The sequence below is a fragment of the Aythya marila genome, assembly GCF_965140915.1.
Source record: "Aythya marila genome assembly, chromosome: 10".
NCBI classification, from domain to species: domain Eukaryota; kingdom Metazoa; phylum Chordata; class Aves; order Anseriformes; family Anatidae; genus Aythya; species Aythya marila.
The window spans coordinates 18,089,738-18,107,256 of NC_139051.1; the positions used below are offsets into that span (position 1 = coordinate 18,089,738).

A 17,519-nucleotide genomic window follows, 5' to 3' on the forward strand; every position below is an offset into this window, starting at 1 on the left:
TTTTTGTTTTGTTTTTACATTGTTGTACATTTCATTCTTAACTTAAAAAAATAAAAACCCCAAATATATATTTCATTGTTGTCCCAGAAAAGATTTTAGTTGCCACACCTTCATTCTTTAGGCTTCCCTTTCATTTTTTCAAATCAGCATTACTATTTTGCCACATTTTTTTTATGGGAAAAGAGAACCATGGTCACTCCAAGCAGTTCTGTACCAGTATTAATTGGCAATGGCACTTGAGAAAAAACCCTCTTAATTCTACTCCTGCCTGCAGGCTAAAAAAATAAATAATTTTTCTTAACCACACAGTGTTAAAGTATTATCATTTTCCTATTCTAGGCACGATCCACACTGTTCTAAGCAATTGTTAACCAAGGATGGAATCAGAGAGGTTATACTACAACCCTAGATAAGGAGCAAAGTTCGTAAGACTTATTCTAACACCAAGACACATTTGTTTGTTTTAAGTACGTAAAAACACAATTAAAAAAAAAAAAAAGTGCAGTTTCTCATCACTATATTGAAATCGCGTTTACAGTTACTGTGCTCTTATATGACCATTTTTTTTTTTTTTTAAACTATTCTCAAAATGGTCTGTGATCTTACACATGTAACTTAAAGCACCTATAAGGTAGGCATACTCTTTCCCCAGGTGTACATGAAATCATGTGCAAATGTTTTTTCGCATGCACATTTGTAACAACTTCTGAATGTTTAATTAATTGCATGTGGAAGAACCGTGGCCAAGCATTAAAATGTGGCTTACAGTATAAGTATAGAATATTTATATGCAAGTAATTTAAATGAATGAAAGGGGTTTTGAAACAAAGCAAATGCAGATCTGGGACATTTAAGGTCTTCATTGCTAACTAAGTAACCCAGCTAGAGTCAGATTTTCCCTTCAACTGCTACTGCGTATTCTGCATTTATACAGTACACAGGCAATTTTACTTACATTAAAACTCTGCATCTGAAACAAGTACAGACCGTCACTCAGTGAAGAGGACCATTCTTACCTCCATTTCAATTAAATGATGCAGTTTCTGAAAGATGCTTGTACCTGAATGACTCTTTTATCTTTTCTGGAACAACCTATAAATTACAATTAGACTCTACTATTGGTACAGATGTATGAAGAAAAGTCTACATATTGAAATATGTTATCACTTTACTTCAACTAATATCAACAGTAACACTGATATATTTTGCAAATATACAATATGTAGAGTGTAGCCTCACACTAATAACATTTGATGACATGCAGACAGTTCTACTTTCCCTTCTAAGAACAGTATATATTTTTTTAAACTGCAAGGAACAGAGCCTCAGGGGACCTGTATGAGCCCTCTTAAGGTAAGCCGCAGAATTTAGCATAGTGTGAGTGATACTTAAAAATAATAATGTAATCACTTGTTTTTTTCATGAAGATAATTTAAAGAAAGACAGAACAGGAAAACATATTGCACATGTGGGAAACAAACGTGGACAGCTTTAAACAGAAGGCTAAACTCTAGATTGCTGTATTTGCTCTCTGTGGAGGTTAACAAAGTGCTCAGTTTGCAGTTTTGCTGGTATTGTGATATCAATGGTATGAAAGGGGAAAAAAATTACAAACACCCCAAATATTAGAGATTCCATGAGCAAGACAAAATGAAAAGTTACTCTTTTACTTGCATTTCAATTTCTTTCAATTTCAATGTGATTTCCTCATTACTCCTGAAAAACATTATTAAATATAAAATTGACTGATTATTATTACTTTTACCCATCTCATACTGGAACTTTTTGCTCGTCCTCTTCAAGGTTTGCTTTTAGGCTGGTACAGGTTTGCAATTGCAATTCCTTTGTCTCTACTGTTTAGGTGTAAAGTCCTTGCAGTGGCTCAAAATGCTGAAACTACAAAGTAGGTGCCATGTATAACTTTGTACAGGATTTAGGGATAAAAGTTTTATAAATTTGCAAATGGTTTGATTACAACACATAAGCAACAACAGCACAGCCTGTTTTTATGTGATGTCTCGCAACTAACTGGACTATGAAAGTGAGGGTTTGAGCATAAACTCAGCCTGCTGAGTGCTGGGTACTTTCAAACTAACAAATGTGATGAGTAAAAATGGTGAAGCCACTTTGTTGCTAGTGCATGGCTACATGGAATTACAGATTTTATATATATATATACACACATATATATTTACATGTGTGTATATATATATATATATGTATATATATAAAAACCCTATACTAAATTCTAAAACAAACCTTCAAATTTCAGAGTGCTTCCACCTGGAAACACTCTCACACTAGAATTCAGCTTAATTGGGGGATTAAAAATAACGAATTATGGTAGACAGGAAGCAAGGTAGCTGAGAAGGATGGAAGTTTGCAATTTTCATGTTTGAGATGAATGTTTTTGCAGTGTATACATGCACCTGTTGTAACTCTTCATGTGTGTTCATTAAATCATATGCATACAAAAGAAATGTGGATCATGTAAATTCACAGTTATCACAGCCTTTAAAGTGTCTAAGAATTTGTGTGACCAATGCTTGAGGATGACCATGTACATGGTCATCCTACATTGCTATGGTATAATTACTGCATCTTAACGAGTTTGCTTACCTGAAATAGCAGAGCAGTTATAATACTGATTACGTATGATATTATCATGTTAATAAAATAAGGATTTATACAAAGCAGTATTTGACTACAACATTTAAATGCTATGTTACTTGGCACATTTAGTAATGATTGCTTAGAAATCTTAGCAAGTCCTGAGGACTTCTAATGAAAATACTGAAATGTCTGAAATTTGTTTCTAACATTTAGTGTTTTTGGTCTACTCTTTCATACGCTATTCATCTATTATACTGTCCTATCAAGTAAGTGGAATTCCTTGTAAAGTCTATATTGCTAGTTTTGTGGACTGAAAAAATTTCTTTCCAAGCACAAATGTTAACTATACAGTATATATATATTTGTATGTATATATTTATATTATATAAAGTTTACTTACGTACTTTCATCAACCATATCAGGTCTACTTATTTTTTGCCCATTGACAATAAAAGAGCAAGAATGCAACACTTGGTTCTGTATCACTTTTTTCCTTTTTTCATAGACTAAGATTTTAGTATGCACGTAAAATTGTCAAGGGATTTGGTGTAAAAGGTAGCTTTACTCATATTCAGCAAGCAGCATGTTTTCAAGGCAGTTTGAAAATAAGAACTAACTGGATGGTAAGCGTCTATTGAGTAGTAAGTAAAACCAGTACTGATTGCACTAACTTGAATTATTTTACTTAGTATCAGCAAGCCTTTAAGCTCACATAATTAAATTGTTTGTCTAGGTAAAAAATGACAATATTATTTGTTGCTTCCTGTAAGTGCCTTTGTAACTGTGTTTAAAACTATAGTTATTAGGAGGGTCAATATGTTCTAGACTATTGTGCTGATGCCACTGTGTTTGGGCTTAGTGCTGGCTGAAGTGGACGGAGGTGGTGGAGGTCCATGGTGATGCTGAGTGTGTTGGGGATGAGAAGAGTGCCCTGGGTGCGGAGGGGGCAGCGGAGGATGAGGAGAGTGGGTATGCTGTGCATGGGGGTGCTGCATGTAAGGAGTATGCTGGGAGTGTGCCGCATGCTGGGAATGTGGCACATGTTGGTGATACTGGTGTGGGTGCTGGATGTGCTGGGGAGGGTGATAGTGGTGGTGGTGGTGGTAAGGTGGTGGGTTCTGCTGCATATGACAGTACTGCGAATGGTGAGAGTGCACTTGTGCCTGCGTCTGTCCCTCAGCTGGCCCTACATGATGCATGGCGGAAGGATGCTGTGAGTGCTGCTGATGTGGGATTACTGGAGGGTGCGGAGGTTGCTGTGATGAGCCAGATGGTGGATGACCTTGGGAAGGAGGCTTTCCCCTTTTACTACCAAATAAGGAACCTAGGAGTGAGGAGGAGTTAGGCATAGTCTGGTGAGGGCGAGATGGACACTCTCGGGTTGATGTAGCTCTTCGGCGCATGTGAGGACTGCTAATGATGGACCCCTAAAAAGAAATTAATAGAAATAAAAATTAAAAAAATCTTAAAATGTTTAAAATAAAAAGTTCACACTGACCCACAAACTCCTCCTTCAGTGCTCACATGGGTGGACTATGTTAAGAGTTATAGGAAAATTTTACTTCCACCTTCTCTAAGTTGCCAATAAGGTATTCGTGCCCTTCTTGGGATGTTTATAAGCATTAATACTTTAATATTGAAACCTATTGCTTTAAATAACAAAAATGTCACGGAAAAGCAACATGACGTTATACTAAGGAGTGTGTTTTTAAATGAAAATTACATTTTAAAATACTTAAAAAAAAAAGAAAACATACTTGTTTTTTAAAAAAAAAAAAAAAAACAAAAAAAACTATGCTAAATTCAACCTAAATAGTTAAATAAACAGCAGCAAGTATTACAGTTACAATTCAGATTTCAAAACAGTATTTAATTTTTTATAGTAGTTTGTTACTACTGTATACCACAGTGCTGCTTCTCAAGCCTGCCTCTAAAGTATGTGTTAAATAGAACCAAACCACTTTTGTCTCTAACATTTCTATGTGATTGTGTTTTTCTGACCTTTGGTCCAATGTTTTTTATTATTTAGCCTGGAATAGTCTATTTAGTTTCTGGAAGTTTGGGGTTTATATTTTGTAAAGAGCTACGGGACACAACAGTTATTATGCAAAGTGTTCTAGATTTAAACTGCAATCTACCTAAAGCAAACGAAAAAAAAAAAAAAAGAAAGAAAAGGAAAAAAAAAATCTGCAAGCTGAATTCAGAGACATGAACAATATATATAAATGGTTTGAAGATGAATGAAATCTCATGAAATCCACATTGAATTCACCTGTCTCATTATTTTTTTCCTCCCATGCCCTATCTGTGCAATTCCATGGTGTCATGACTGCATACACTTAGCAATTTAACTCGAAAATAAGCAATGGGAATGGTTGAGCATGAACGTCAATAATTTTAGCTAAATATCAAACAGCAAGAACAGTGTACTTTGTAACAAAGAGCAAGTGGGCTTTTAAGCTGGGACCAGACTGAAATGGTGGCAAAAGGACACGTCATATTCATTTAACCATGCTTGCAGGAACAAAGGGAACAAGGTTAGCTCAAACCAAAAATGGCATTGGTCTAAAACAAGCTGTCAGTGCTTTTTAAGCTGGAAGAATACAAAGTGAGTAGCCTAGGCATGCATTTTATTTGAGGCAGGCAGGTTATATGTTAGAAGAAAAAAGAGCAAAAAAATATGTATATAAAAGAAAGGTTTGAAATGCACATCATCACATCCAGCTAGACATCAGTAACTTCCTACTTACTTCCATATTGCTGTCTAGCGATCCTGCACTGCTGCGTCGCCCACGCTTGCCTGCCCAGGACATGCAACACCATAGATTAGAGACTCAGACAAGACCCAGGTGAAAAACAGCCGCTTTCCCTGAATTGCTAGAGGAGTTTCTAAATGCAACTAGAGGGGCTGCAGGGGGTTAACATTGCACTGGACTTACACAGTAGCTACTAAGGCAGAAACTTAGATTTTTAAAGGCCATTAGTTATATTAAGTTTCTGTACCTGAGGGCAACTTAAAAAGGTTGTGAATCAACTATCATTACCGGGGTGTGATTTTTTAATTTGTACAACTCTTAAAACACACATAATTTAACATCCATATTTAGAGGTATGGTCATGATATTGACCAGCAACAATTTTAAATTGTTCAATTTCCTGGTATCTAATTGTTGTGAAGCTTTCTTTAAAGATTGGTAGCTCTGATAGATACTTGTGGGGTGGTACTAGTTTAAATGCATAATTTAATATTGGCATGTTCTGAACTTCAGTGTGGGGGGAGGCTAAGGGGCATTGGTTTCATCATTTGCTTTTCAAGTTTGAACCTCAGTGGATTTCATATAACCTTTTTTCATGATGTTTAAAAGAAACTAAACTTAATTTTTAGTTAATAAAATTGGAATCTGTCTTGACATTATGGCTAGATTTTGTTTGTTTAGCTGTGCAGTGCTTTGTATTTAAGTTTGATGCATTTGTTGTTTGCTCCAACATTCTCAAATTGCCAAAGTCCATTGCCTAAAACTATACATGAAACTCCAGGCTGTTTGCCTAAAGAGCCAGAATACCTCAGTGCCTATATACAGGACACAGGATCCCAGATTTTCACTCTCATTTCAAAGGAGAGAGAATAGCACGTGGCTGCAGTGGAATTAGATATTTTTGAAAAGCCAACTTGTTGAGCGTTGCTTTTGGAAGTTTCAAAATACTGGAAAGGTGTTTAAACAGTGCTAATCTTTGAAGAGTAGTGGTTCTCAAAACTTCCCTAAAAGCTCTGTCTTTTTAGAAACAGAATTTCTCTCAATGCAGCTGTTTTCCTGCAAGGCCAAATAGCAAAGAATCTCCACCCTGCACTGGCTCACAGCTGCCTTCAGAATCTTCTACTCTAACAGGTGGTGTTGGAGAGCAATGCGAGGGTTTCGGCATCGTGACCCCATAAGCCACAGACCTTCATTTTTGGAAGTCCTGAAGCCTCTTAGTATCTGCTGCGTATCTCAGTTAAAGAGAAGAATTTTAGGACAGGTTTCTAAGTGCTTCCTGGGAGATTCAACTTTTTTCTTGATAAGGCCTCTCAAGGACCAGTTCAGACTACCCATATGCCTTATAGATCAGTATGATCTAAGATTATCGCCTATTGGCACGATGAGCACAACTTTGACACTGCTGGTCATGGGAGGCAGCCCTGCTACACAAGTTTCTCAAGAGCTACTGACCTCTGCAGGCTACTGCAACATTCACCCCCCTCTTGTTACCACTGAGGGTTATCCTCCAGTACACCCCCTGCATCGACATTAAATGCACGGAAAGGTGTTTGTGGTCGTGTTAGTAGGCTCTTAAATTTGCTGGAATTTTGAGCAAATCTGCCAGGCCATATACTCCTTGCTGCAAGTTTTAGCCTCACCAAAACCATAATTGTGCTATCGTGTGAACCCTCCAAGAAAAACTGGTTTCAATAATCCTTTATTTTTACTTCTAGTCATGCTTCGATCTTTTTTCGCTCTGCTTGTGGGATTACTACTGATTAACAGTCAACTAACTCTCACTTTGTGGATACAAAACCACAGAAAGATAGCCACCTCTTAACTTAGCAGTCGATATTGCAAATAAGACTGACAGTTGCCATAAATCATTAGATGTGGCTACCAAAAAAAAAAGGAAAACAGGAATATCTAATGTCATTTGCATGTTGCAGGAGTCAAAGTACTTTAATAAAATAACCATGAACACAGTATAAAAGGACAGAAAGAGACAGATGGATTTTTGCTTAGAATAATTCCAAGACAAAGAAGTACGAGGCAAGAACAAATAGGAAGTCCTACTTTAAATGCCTGTAATTTCACTCAGATAGGCATTATCCCTATAGAGAGAGGGCTTCATTTATTTTCTCGAAAACAAATTGAACCCAGTTCTGTACTGGCCTACAGCATGATATGAAAGCTATTAACTAAATCCTCCGGAGCATTGCCCTATCAGCGTATGGTTATACAGGTACGAGACTGTTCTCTGGCCTTGGAGATGGCATCCCATCGAAAACACGTCTCTCCAGAGCTGCTGCGTTCAAATTGCATTTCAAGAAAATGGTGAGGTGACTCTGCTAGAACTGTACGTAAGCATAACTCCATACTAGCTTACTAGTTAACTATTGTGATATAAAGCAAAGTGGTATTTACTGAATCTGAAGACCACTTCTGTCATATGTGAAATTAAGGACGTTACCTAGTGTGGGTTTTTAATTTATTTTTATAACATTTGAGTTATTATAAGCATTTCTGATTCATTCAAATAAGTCACTGAAGTTAGATACAAATATTATGTGTCAGAAATATCTCTAGCTTACATGGTACATTGATATCTTACAAAAAAAAAATATTATTATTTGGCCTTGTAGGTCTTGGGGAAAAGATTTTGGGAAAAAAAGAAAAAGTTTTAAATTGAGGTTTTGGTAAAGTAAACTAATTTAGCAGCTCTTTAAGCAATGAATCATTATTCTACCCTGCACAGGTTATGAAATTGGTATTCAGAGCAGCAGCAGAATCTGCCACAATCTAGCTACAGACTTAATGGGTACTACCCAACATAAGTGGCTCAAAATTGTCTGAACAATATCCTCTAATCATAACCCAGAGAGACCACTTCTCAGGGAGAAAAGCCTCTTTGTAACATTGTTTTGATCGTGCTTTCTGGGTGAGACAGGTACGGTCTTGAGATCACAGATCAGTTGTGAAAATAGTTTCTTGGCATCTTACACAGATTATTCTTAACATACTGATTAAGTTCCAGAATATGAGGAGACAATAATTACAAGTCACCTCGCTGAACTCCTTCACTGGAAAAGCAAAGTGTCTTTTCCATAAGACAGAAGAGCTGTTGATACAAAGGTGGTTGCACACAGTGTGGGGTGTCTTTATACAACATATTTGGAGAGTGATTTGGTATTGACATAGGCAAATCACAAAAAATTAGATTCATACAAATCTATTTTATTAAAATCATTAAATTAAATTAAATTGTATAACCTGTTCATTACTGTTGCTACTCCAGTGAAGAAAGGGAAATATAACAACAGTGACAAGGAAAGACACAGGGACAACCTCTTCCTGGTTAGAAAGCTCTTCTGATAAGGGAGGAAGAGAACACTAGTATACTCTATCCTATGCAATGCAGCAAAATCCATGAGAGAGGAAGCAGAAAATAATCTAGTAACCTTGCCTGCATCAAATGAGGAAGGAGCCAAGGGATTGCACCAGCTCATCACAGATTGATGTAACAGATTAAGGGACTCTGTCATTGCATGAAGTCAGAGTCTTTTTAAGGGGATTATGGTGCACAGAAGTTCCATAATCTTTTCCACTACAATTTGGGATATACTATTTAAAATAAACAAACAAACAAGCAAAATAGTATTTAAGAGAGAGAAAGGCTTTTACTTTTCTCCTGAAGGTGGATGTTTTAAGTGTTAAAACAGAAATGTTTTTAAAAGTTAAAGGTCAATGAATGAGATCACATCCAATATACATACTATTATGTATATTTGAATTATTTTAATGTTTAGACTGTTTTTCTGTTTCTGTTTTTAAAAGTGGTCTCTCCTGGTCTGTGAATGTTTTGAGACAGCTCAGAAGATTATGAGACAAGCGCAATTTATATTCATAGCAGTCGTTATATCACCCTGCACTACTGTGCAGATTCCAATGATTTAATTTTTCAGCCAATGCAATGAGTATTATCACCACCTTTCAGACTGGCGATGGGGGGCATACAGTTTCATTTCCACGCATGCTCACCACTGCAAGCCCAATGTGAAAGTATTAGTAGGACCTCCGGGAACTCAAAATCACCAGCATTCGGACTGACTAGCCTAAAGTCACTCAAGTAACCTGAGAGACACCAGGATCAGAAACTCAGCCTGATCCTTCAGGCTCTACCTTAGTGTCACATACTAATGGCTACAGTGGGACTTAACGCTTCCACACCTTCCTGTAAACCTTATCAAGTAATTGGATATCAAGTAAGTGGTGAAAAGGTCAAAATCCAAATGGATTTCACAAAACTCAGGTATAACTGCACTGAAATTTATCTTTCTTCTGATATTTTTAAGTAATCTAAGAATTCCAAATCTTAGAACAAAAACTCTTCCCCAACTATAGCTCAAGAATGTGTAATAAAAAATAGTCTATTTTTCTTTTGAGAAAAAATAAAGCACTAAGTCTTTTGTCACATTGACATCTTTGATCAGCCAGTTGCCATTCTGCTTTTTATTGCATGGAAGTAATTGTCAACCCACAATGAACAATGTTATCTGTAAAATCAACAGGCCCTCATTCACATCTCTTTCACAATTATGATCTATGCTATCATGGCTATCAATGCAGGGAAAAATAACCTCAGGAAACAATTCCTGACATTTGTTTCCCTGACAGAAAAATCTTGTCTTTCCTTATGGTTTACAACTTAGGGATGAGAATCATTCAGGGTACTGATGACATCCATCAGATTTAAACATCAAGCCACACAGTTTTCCACCAGAAAAAATTAAAGTCTGGTTCTAGAGACACCATTTATTACTGTGACATCTGGCAGAGAGTAATTTTTGTTTGTTTTTGTTTTCTTTTTTTTTTTTTTAACAGTTTTGTCAAATACCCATCCAACCAAAATGTTGCTCAATCAGATTTCTCCTTCCTTGAATCAATCCTTAAAATGTTTCAATTATTTTTTACAATGTTGAGTTGGTAATTATGTGCCTTACTGCATAAATATGCAGCCAGGCAGTTTTCTCATGTTGATTAGATTTTATTTTTTATTTTTAATGTAGAAAGCACCCCTTTGAAAACTCACTTTAATCATCTTTTCCTACAGAGACACACAACCACAAACAGCCCCACTACTCTTGTTCCTCCTCCTTTTTGTGCAGTGTTTCATAGCACAAAAAGAATAACTGAAGCAGCCTTGCTCAGGAACTCACTACAGAAGTAACTTTATGCTATAATTGCTGGGACACAGTATCTTGCTAACTGAAAATGATTTCTTTGTTTCTCTGTAGATCATCTCCTCCCTATTAAAATAAAATTAACCTCACACTCAAGATGTTCTCTGAGAAAAGGTGGAAAAAGCATGTATAGTCACATTAAAATTACTATACCAAATAAAGCAAGTAACAGTTATGTCATTTTTCAAGTCTGTTGCACTGCACAAGACCAAACAGAAACTCTCCATAATTCTCAACTCTTTAAAGTTAAAATTAAGTTTAGTTGGGTTTAACAAACTCATTGATAAACCCTCCAGTCTGTGAGTGATATCTATTTTTTATAATGGAAAAAAGTTATTTTCAGTAATAAGCATGCTAACTGTATGCATGCCCTGTTAAAACGTGATGTTTTCATGATTATGAATACTTGTTTATTGCATAAAACCCGTAAAATGAATTTAAATACATGGCAATGTTTGAATGATTGGGATGAAAAATTCCTTTGGGACAAAAAAAATTAATCAGGAATCACATTTATGTGTAAACACACCCACTGAACTCACATATTTAACAATATGGCAGTTCTCGTTCCAGTGAAATAAAAACAAAACAACAAAAAGGGATGATGAAAGTATCCTCAAATCTGAGACAAAACAGTGATGAAGACTAGTGACTTGATCTAAAATTCCTTGAAGCCAATCAAGCAAAAATATTCAACTTCATTTTGGATCAAGGTCCTAAGTCTTTTAAATGAAGAAAATGGGCATATGAGTATGAAAGTCTAAATTGAGAATAAAACTGTTGAAAGAACTCACTCTCTACATACTTGTATACACATACATATACCCACAAAACACAGGCTATAATTTCAGTTAACAAAAATTGTATTTATTGCAGTATAACTAGAATCTTTTCTTCAGTTAAAAAAAAACAAAACAACACAAACAACGACACAGTGTCTACTACCAAAGATATACATACCATCGAAAGTATGACTATACTGTCACTGTACATACATCACTGCATTTGAAAGAACAAATCGGAGTATGCAACATAGACTATGAACTCAAAAATAAAAATAAATGAAAAAATTGCTACTGTCACTGTAAGTACTTTCAGAATACTGGGCATGGTGTTCAGATATGATTTGCATAATGACAGGAATCATGCTTAACACTGAAACAGAAGGTTACTACCCGTGGTAGTCTGTATTACCATGGGCATGCCAGTTGTGTATTGCAGAGGCAAATCACAAAATAAAACATACCAAACTTTCCCCAGCTTTTCCTTAGCTAGGAAGTCCCACCACCACTCCTTTCCAGTCCTTAGTTATATTATTCAGTTAATAAATCTTAGACACGTCAGTGGTTTGTAGGATACCAGTATTCTTGTTCAGGAGGGCTTCTTTTATTTTATTGGCAACAGTATTTCACAGCAACCTCTTTTGTAATAATTATGAACTTTATCTTGAGTTGCAAAATGATAAAATAGAATCAGGGACACTATAACTGAATTACGTAGCTCTGGACAATTTAGTAGGGCTTCACTCAATTTCATTCATCAATGTGGTAACACAGGTACACTTGAGCACAAAATACACAGAAAGCAATTATTGTAGTAGAGAGACCTTTTTTTTTTTTCCTAATCCTACATCCTACTTTTATCAAGGGGAAGAAGCAAAGGGGAAGAAAAAGAGAAAAGTACACTAAGTGGGTTACTCCTAGCACAAGTCAACCATGTTTTTCTATAAAACACTTACAATTTTTTCCTCTGTCTTCAGTCTCCTTTAAGTATCTATAGCAACTTAATCATTTAAATGTTTTCAAATAGTTGTTGCTCAATAGAACAAGGGTAAAAAAAAAAACAACAAAACAAAACAGAAATTAAACACAAACTATGAGAGAGGAGCTATTAAGAACGTTTGAAGTTTCAGTGTTACGAGTTCTCAAAGCCCACTGCGAGCTGGGCCTTATATGCATCATCCACACATCTTTGCATGCAGTAGTCAGTGCAAGGAAACAAAGGCAGTGCTTACCTGCTTCAGACAAGTCTCTAAGGGAGCTGCTCAAAGCACTTCTTTTCAGTCCTTCCCCAGTAGCATAGCTGTCATCCAGGCAAGCTCTGTTCAGTGTCCCATTGCCAGAATCTTTTTTCAGACTGGAGCATTGAGACATGCTTGGACGCACCACCCCCTTCTGCTTTTCTAGCTCAGCTGAAACAAAAAAAAATGATTTTGCAATTCATAGTTATTGGCTACAGTGAAGCACACAGTAATGTCACAATTTACGTATGTGTATTAGTGTATTACTATGAACAACAGATACGAGTTCATTTTGGCAGTCAAATGCCAGACAGGAACTTCAGCTCTGTGCTAACAACTTAATAGCACAACCTGAAGGATCCAAGGCTATTCCTCTGCTGGAAAATCAGAAGATAAAATCAGATAAAATTCCATGGTTAGACTGCCACATAACATCCAGCAAAATATATGGATTTGTATGGTAGTCACCTAATTAAGATAATACGGGAATATAGACGTAGAAGTGAAGAACAATTCACAGAATCATAAAGTCATAGAACAGTTTGGGTTGGAAGGGACCTAAAGCCCAACCAGTCCCAATCCCTGCCATGGCCAGGAGGGGTGCTCCAGCCCTCTGAGCATCCTTGTGGCCCTCCTCTGGACTTGCTGCAACAGGTCCAGGCCTTTCTGATGCTTGGGATTGCCCAGAGCTGAACTCAGGGCTCCAGGTGGGGTCTCACAAGACCAGAGCAGAGGGGAAGAATCACCTCCCTTGGCCTGCTGGCCACGCTTCTTTAGATGCAGCCCAGGATACAGGTGGATTTCTGGGCTGCAAGTGCACATTGCTGGCTCATGGTGAGTTCTTCATCAACTAACACCCCCAGTGCCTTCTCCTCAGGGCTACTCTCAATCCATCCTCTCTGCCCAGTCCATATTTGTGTTTGAGATTGCCCTGGCCCAGGTGCAGGACCTTGCACTGGGCCTTGTTGAACTCCTTGAGGTTTGCATGAGCCCATCTCTCAAGCCTGTCCAGGTCCCTCTGGGTGGCAGCCCTTCCCTCCATCACATCAACAAATTCAGTGGAAATTTCTTTGAAGGGCCATCATTAAAAATTTCAGAGCCATGGAAATTATCCCTAATATTCTTACTGTAATTATACAACAAATGACAAATCCACCTCCCCTCTGCTCATTGCTATTTGCTGTTTGTTCATGCTAACTTTCCACTGCATCTACACTGTGCTAAATAATGGTAAATTAACTGAAATGGAGCTTAAGAGATAATTGTTTTTTTCCTCTTTCTGGAAGCAAAGCCACGGAAAAAAAATCCACATTCTTTTGAACACTTAAAAAGTTCTAATTGGTTATACATACATTAAAACTTTTCTTATTTTGATTAGTTTGAAAATGTTCTATTATATGTACCTTTGTACTTACACTCTATTCTGTGCTTTTCCATTTCTTGAACCTCTGCAATTGACTCCCTCAAATCATCTGTAAACTTCTTCCTGTCCTGAGGATTTGGTGCATTGAAATTTATTAGTACTTTGATATCTGCTCCTGGAACAGCTGATGTAAGCCGTATACCATTGGGATAATCTAGAAGAAATAGTGAAGAAAAAACATGAATATTGAAGCTCTGATCATTTCTCTAAGTCATACTGGGGACAAAATCAGGGAAGTAAATGTCAATGGGCACAGAAGAATGAAAATCTGTAACATATTTTGGAACTGTTTAACTGTCAAGATACAGAATAAATATTGAGAGTCCTTATTCAACTGTTACCCCCAAGGTACAATGCACAGTATAAAAGAAAAATCCTAGGAATAAGGAAAAAAAAAAAAAAAAGATTGATTTTTGTTTCATGGAATGGATCACATTACCTGCCTTAATAAACTATGACCAAAGTTTCACAGAGTAAAGACTACTCAAATACATATCAAGTACTTAAGTACTAGAAACTGTCTTGTATTTTTAACCCAACATTTGCAGGAAGACAGACACACACATTACCTTGTACAGCTTTTAATATTTCTTATTAGGTTTTGTTCCTGGACATCTTTTGCTTTTTGTTTTTTAATTTAAAATTATCTATGAAATTACATGACACAGAAGTAAGAGGGTGATCCCCCCCCTGCCCTTTTTGGCCCATTTTGTGGGCGTCATCACATAAAAAGCAGAATTTCAGTAAACTCTCTTTGTCTCTTTAACTGTACATTCAAGAATACCGATTTTAACAGCTGTTCAAAAATATTTAGTAGTTGAGATAAAAGGTTCGTTCACAGAAAGACAGCATATAGAGAAAATATGTTCTGCTACAAAAAGCAGAATCAGCCTTTGCTTCAATCACAGACCTGTAGAAACAGGATGTCAGAACAACTCAAAACATTCATCCCAATTCACTTTTATTCACTGCCTGACTCCCAAATATTTAATTAATTTTTCAACCTGAAGTCCAACTTCTCCCATGTACTAAAAATTCACTTACTCAAGAACCAGGAGGTGATATTAGATAGTCTCTTCCCTCAAAGCCATTATGCTTCAACAATACATAGACTGAAAATATTAACTAACAAATGCAAATATTACTCTTTTTTTATCTTTAAAAAAAAAAAAAGATAACAATTTCAAAATCAAAGAGTCACAACAAAAAGTGAAACAAGTTAATTTACCATTTTTTTTCAGGCAAAAAAAACCTGCCAACTACCACAAGCTTTGAGGGACACAGAGAAGAATGAGAGAATTTGGGGGGGGCTTCTGCCAGGGTCTGATATCAGCATCCTGCACAACAGCAAATTCTTGCTGATCTGCTTCTCCTCAACACGTGACAATAGCATCTACCTTCAATCAAATAAGACAGTTGCCTTGACATGTCTGCAGCTGTTGTTGCTCAGAATACAGACAAATGATCAAAAATACGGTGGGGTCTGCTGCTAAGCAAAGAAACAGAAGTGGATAGCATCTGCTAACACGGAAAATGGGTATGCAGCAATCTCTAGAAAGTTTGTGGTGCTCTAAAAAGTGCACCACTGGAGATAAAGATGGTTATGAAACTCAACAAGCAAAGAAATTCAGTAACCTCAAAGTCACGTGGACTACCTTCACAAAAGAACAAACAAAAGCAATAAGAAAAATTCACATATTATACAAACAAAATATTTCATTAGCAGATGATACTTCTCTACATCTTATTAATTAAGCATCAGGAAGTATTACATAAGTATTTATAGGTTTAAGATATATTCTTTTTAAAATGATCTACTTGCCCTGTGTATTTTCAGTGATTTTGATCAAAAATGTAAAATACACTTTCATCTTTATTTACTAGAGATAAGTGTCACTATTTTTCCTTTTAGAGCCTACCCACCCCTTAACATAACTGAATTCTATTGTCAATATCAACCATTTTGCTACACCACACCATTAGCCAAAGCAGTATTTTTCCTGCTTCTGCTTTAATGACACTAAATTTTATTCATTTGAAATCAGCTTATTCTGACAGCTGCTAAAAACAGATTTACTGAATGGCATTATGGTTCTTGCCGTGATACCTCAAAGCTTGCTGGGAACTGGGAAAACAGAGAATATGAAATTTACAAACCAGAAGGGAAGAATACTTCTCTTTCCCAATTGAAAAACACTACATTGCACTTCCAGCTAGCGGCCACCACTACCAGATGTACGTTCAGCTCACTGATTCACCTTCTGGAATGGCTTAGCTGAGGAACACAAGTATGTCTACTGGATGTCTCAGTTAAATGCGCACAGTTCAATGGGAGGAATTAAACCTAGTCTCACAAGTCTCCTACACTGGGGATATTTTAGTATAAAAGAATAAAAGTGTTTCTACTTGGCATGCTTATGTGATTTGTTTATTTTTTTAATTGACATCAGAGGAAATAAGTATTCTTCTTTTAGAGTAGAATCCATGACAGAAGTATTTGGCGTTCCTCTCTAAAAGTGAATTTTATATTATATAATATGTACACAAGAGAGAGAAATAAAAAATGAAAGCATACAGATATAACTAATCTGCACACTACATCACTGCTATGAGCTCTACAAACTTCTACTGTTTGAAATCCCCAGGTGCTTTGACTCAAAACAACCAGCAACTTCTTTTGAATGAGATGAGCATTGGAACACATTCTCAAGAACAAATGAAAATTACGAGCCTTCCACAACAGAAAAGCACAGGAACTATTGAATGCCACACTGAACTGTATCCAAATTATCATGTCAGGTTTGGGCATTATCATGTCAAGGTTTGGGCTGCAAACCATCAAGTCAGGTCAAACAGACCGTCTCCCTGTGTACCATGCAAAGAGCTACACTCTGCTATGCTATTAACGATACTGCCTCCGGGCTTAGAATCTGCAGAAGCATTAGCAAAATACTAGCTTTTTGTGGGGTTGCTGACTGCTAAGAATGAGATGGAAAAGCAGTACAGAATACTGGATTGATGCAGTTTACAGCTGACATAAACAAAAGGTGGCAGAAAAAACAAACTTTAGTCCAGAATCACTGCCTAATTCTGTTTGGATTTATATTTGAACAAGTAGACATTACTTAGGCACAAATGTCAGATATAAACCAGGAAGATAAATGAAACCATGGCTTAAATTGCACACATCATAGAATCGTGGAATCAAATACTGGTTGGACAGGAAGGGACCTAAAGCCCAACCAGTCCCAACCCTGTGCCATGGGCAGGGCCCCCTCCCACCAGCCCAGGCTGCCCCCAGCCCCATCCAGCCTGGCCTTGGGCACTGCCAGGGATGGGGCACCCACAGCTCCTATGGGCAGCCTGGGCCAGGGCCTCAGCACCCTCTTGGGAAAGAATTTCCTCCTTGTAACTGATATAAACCTACCCTCTTTTAGTTTAAAACTGTTACTTTTTGTCCTATCACCATACCCCCTGACAAA

General features: G+C 36.9%; 1 protein-coding gene across 13 annotated transcripts in view; it reads right to left on the minus strand.

The window, feature by feature from the left end:
• Window positions 1–474: 474 nt before the first annotated feature.
• Window positions 475–17,519, minus strand: part of IQSEC1 (IQ motif and Sec7 domain ArfGEF 1) — a 348,151-nt gene continuing 331,106 nt past the window's right edge. For 8 of the 13 annotated variants that reach the window (XM_082768431.1, XM_082768438.1, XM_082768437.1 and 5 more), the window contains 4 exons: window positions 14,018–14,191; window positions 12,609–12,785; window positions 5,364–5,413; window positions 475–4,040 (listed from right to left, as the gene is read on the minus strand). In XM_082768431.1, the coding sequence (XP_082624557.1) occupies window positions 3,435–4,040; window positions 5,364–5,413; window positions 12,609–12,785; window positions 14,018–14,191 (1,007 nt within the window). In that variant the 3' untranslated portion in view covers window positions 475–3,434. The remainder of the gene's footprint in view (window positions 4,041–5,363; window positions 5,414–12,608; window positions 12,786–14,017; window positions 14,192–17,519) is intronic. The other 5 variants (XM_082768435.1, XM_082768436.1, XM_082768439.1 and 2 more) reach the window with 2 other exon arrangements.